Genomic DNA, 550 nt, shown 5'->3' with positions numbered 1-550 from the left:
GGTGCCGGTGCCGGTGCCCCCGCCATGCCCAAGCTGCTGCCGGCGCAGGAGGCGGCACGGATCTACCACACCAACTACGTGAGGAACGCGCGGGCCATGGGGGTGCTCTGGGCCCTCTTCACCCTCTGCTTCTCCGTCCTGATGGTGGTGACCTTCATCCAGCCGTACTGGATCGGCGACAGCATCGACACGCCGCAGGCCGGCTACTTCGGCCTCTTCTCCTACTGCATCGGCAACGCGCTCACCGGCGAGCTCATCTGCAAGGGCAGCCCCCTCGACTTCGGCACCATCCCCTCCAGTGCCTTCAAAACCGCCATGTTCTTCGTAGGCATCTCCACCTTCCTCATCATCGGCTCCATCCTCTGCTTCAGCCTCTTCTTCTTCTGCAACGCAGCCACCGTCTATAAAGTCTGCGCCTGGATGCAGCTGGCGGCAGGTGGGCGGGGCTGGGGGCGATGACTGGGGGGCCAGGGGCTGCCAATGGTCTGGCCAGAGCTGCTTTTCCCTCTCTGCCCCCACCTTGACTCTGCTGGGGGGGGGGGCAGGAGAG

The 550-nt window shown here is 65.1% G+C and overlaps 1 protein-coding gene across 1 annotated transcript in view; it reads left to right on the top strand.

The window, feature by feature from the left end:
* The first annotated feature begins 6 nt into the window (after positions 1-6).
* The window catches only part of LHFPL5 (lipoma HMGIC fusion partner-like 5), a 4,052-nt gene continuing 3,508 nt past the window's right edge, over positions 7-550 (top strand). The window contains exon 1 of the mRNA XM_009334750.1: positions 7-436. Coding sequence (XP_009333025.1) covers positions 25-436 — 412 coding nt within the window. The 5' untranslated portion in view covers positions 7-24. The remainder of the gene's footprint in view (positions 437-550) is intronic.

The sequence above is a fragment of the Pygoscelis adeliae genome, unplaced genomic scaffold (genome assembly GCF_000699105.1).
Source record: "Pygoscelis adeliae isolate BGI_AS28 unplaced genomic scaffold, ASM69910v1 Scaffold482, whole genome shotgun sequence".
Taxonomy (NCBI): Eukaryota; Metazoa; Chordata; class Aves; order Sphenisciformes; family Spheniscidae; genus Pygoscelis; species Pygoscelis adeliae.
Note: the sequence above shows the minus strand (reverse complement) of the source record. Positions and strands in the feature narration are given on the sequence as shown.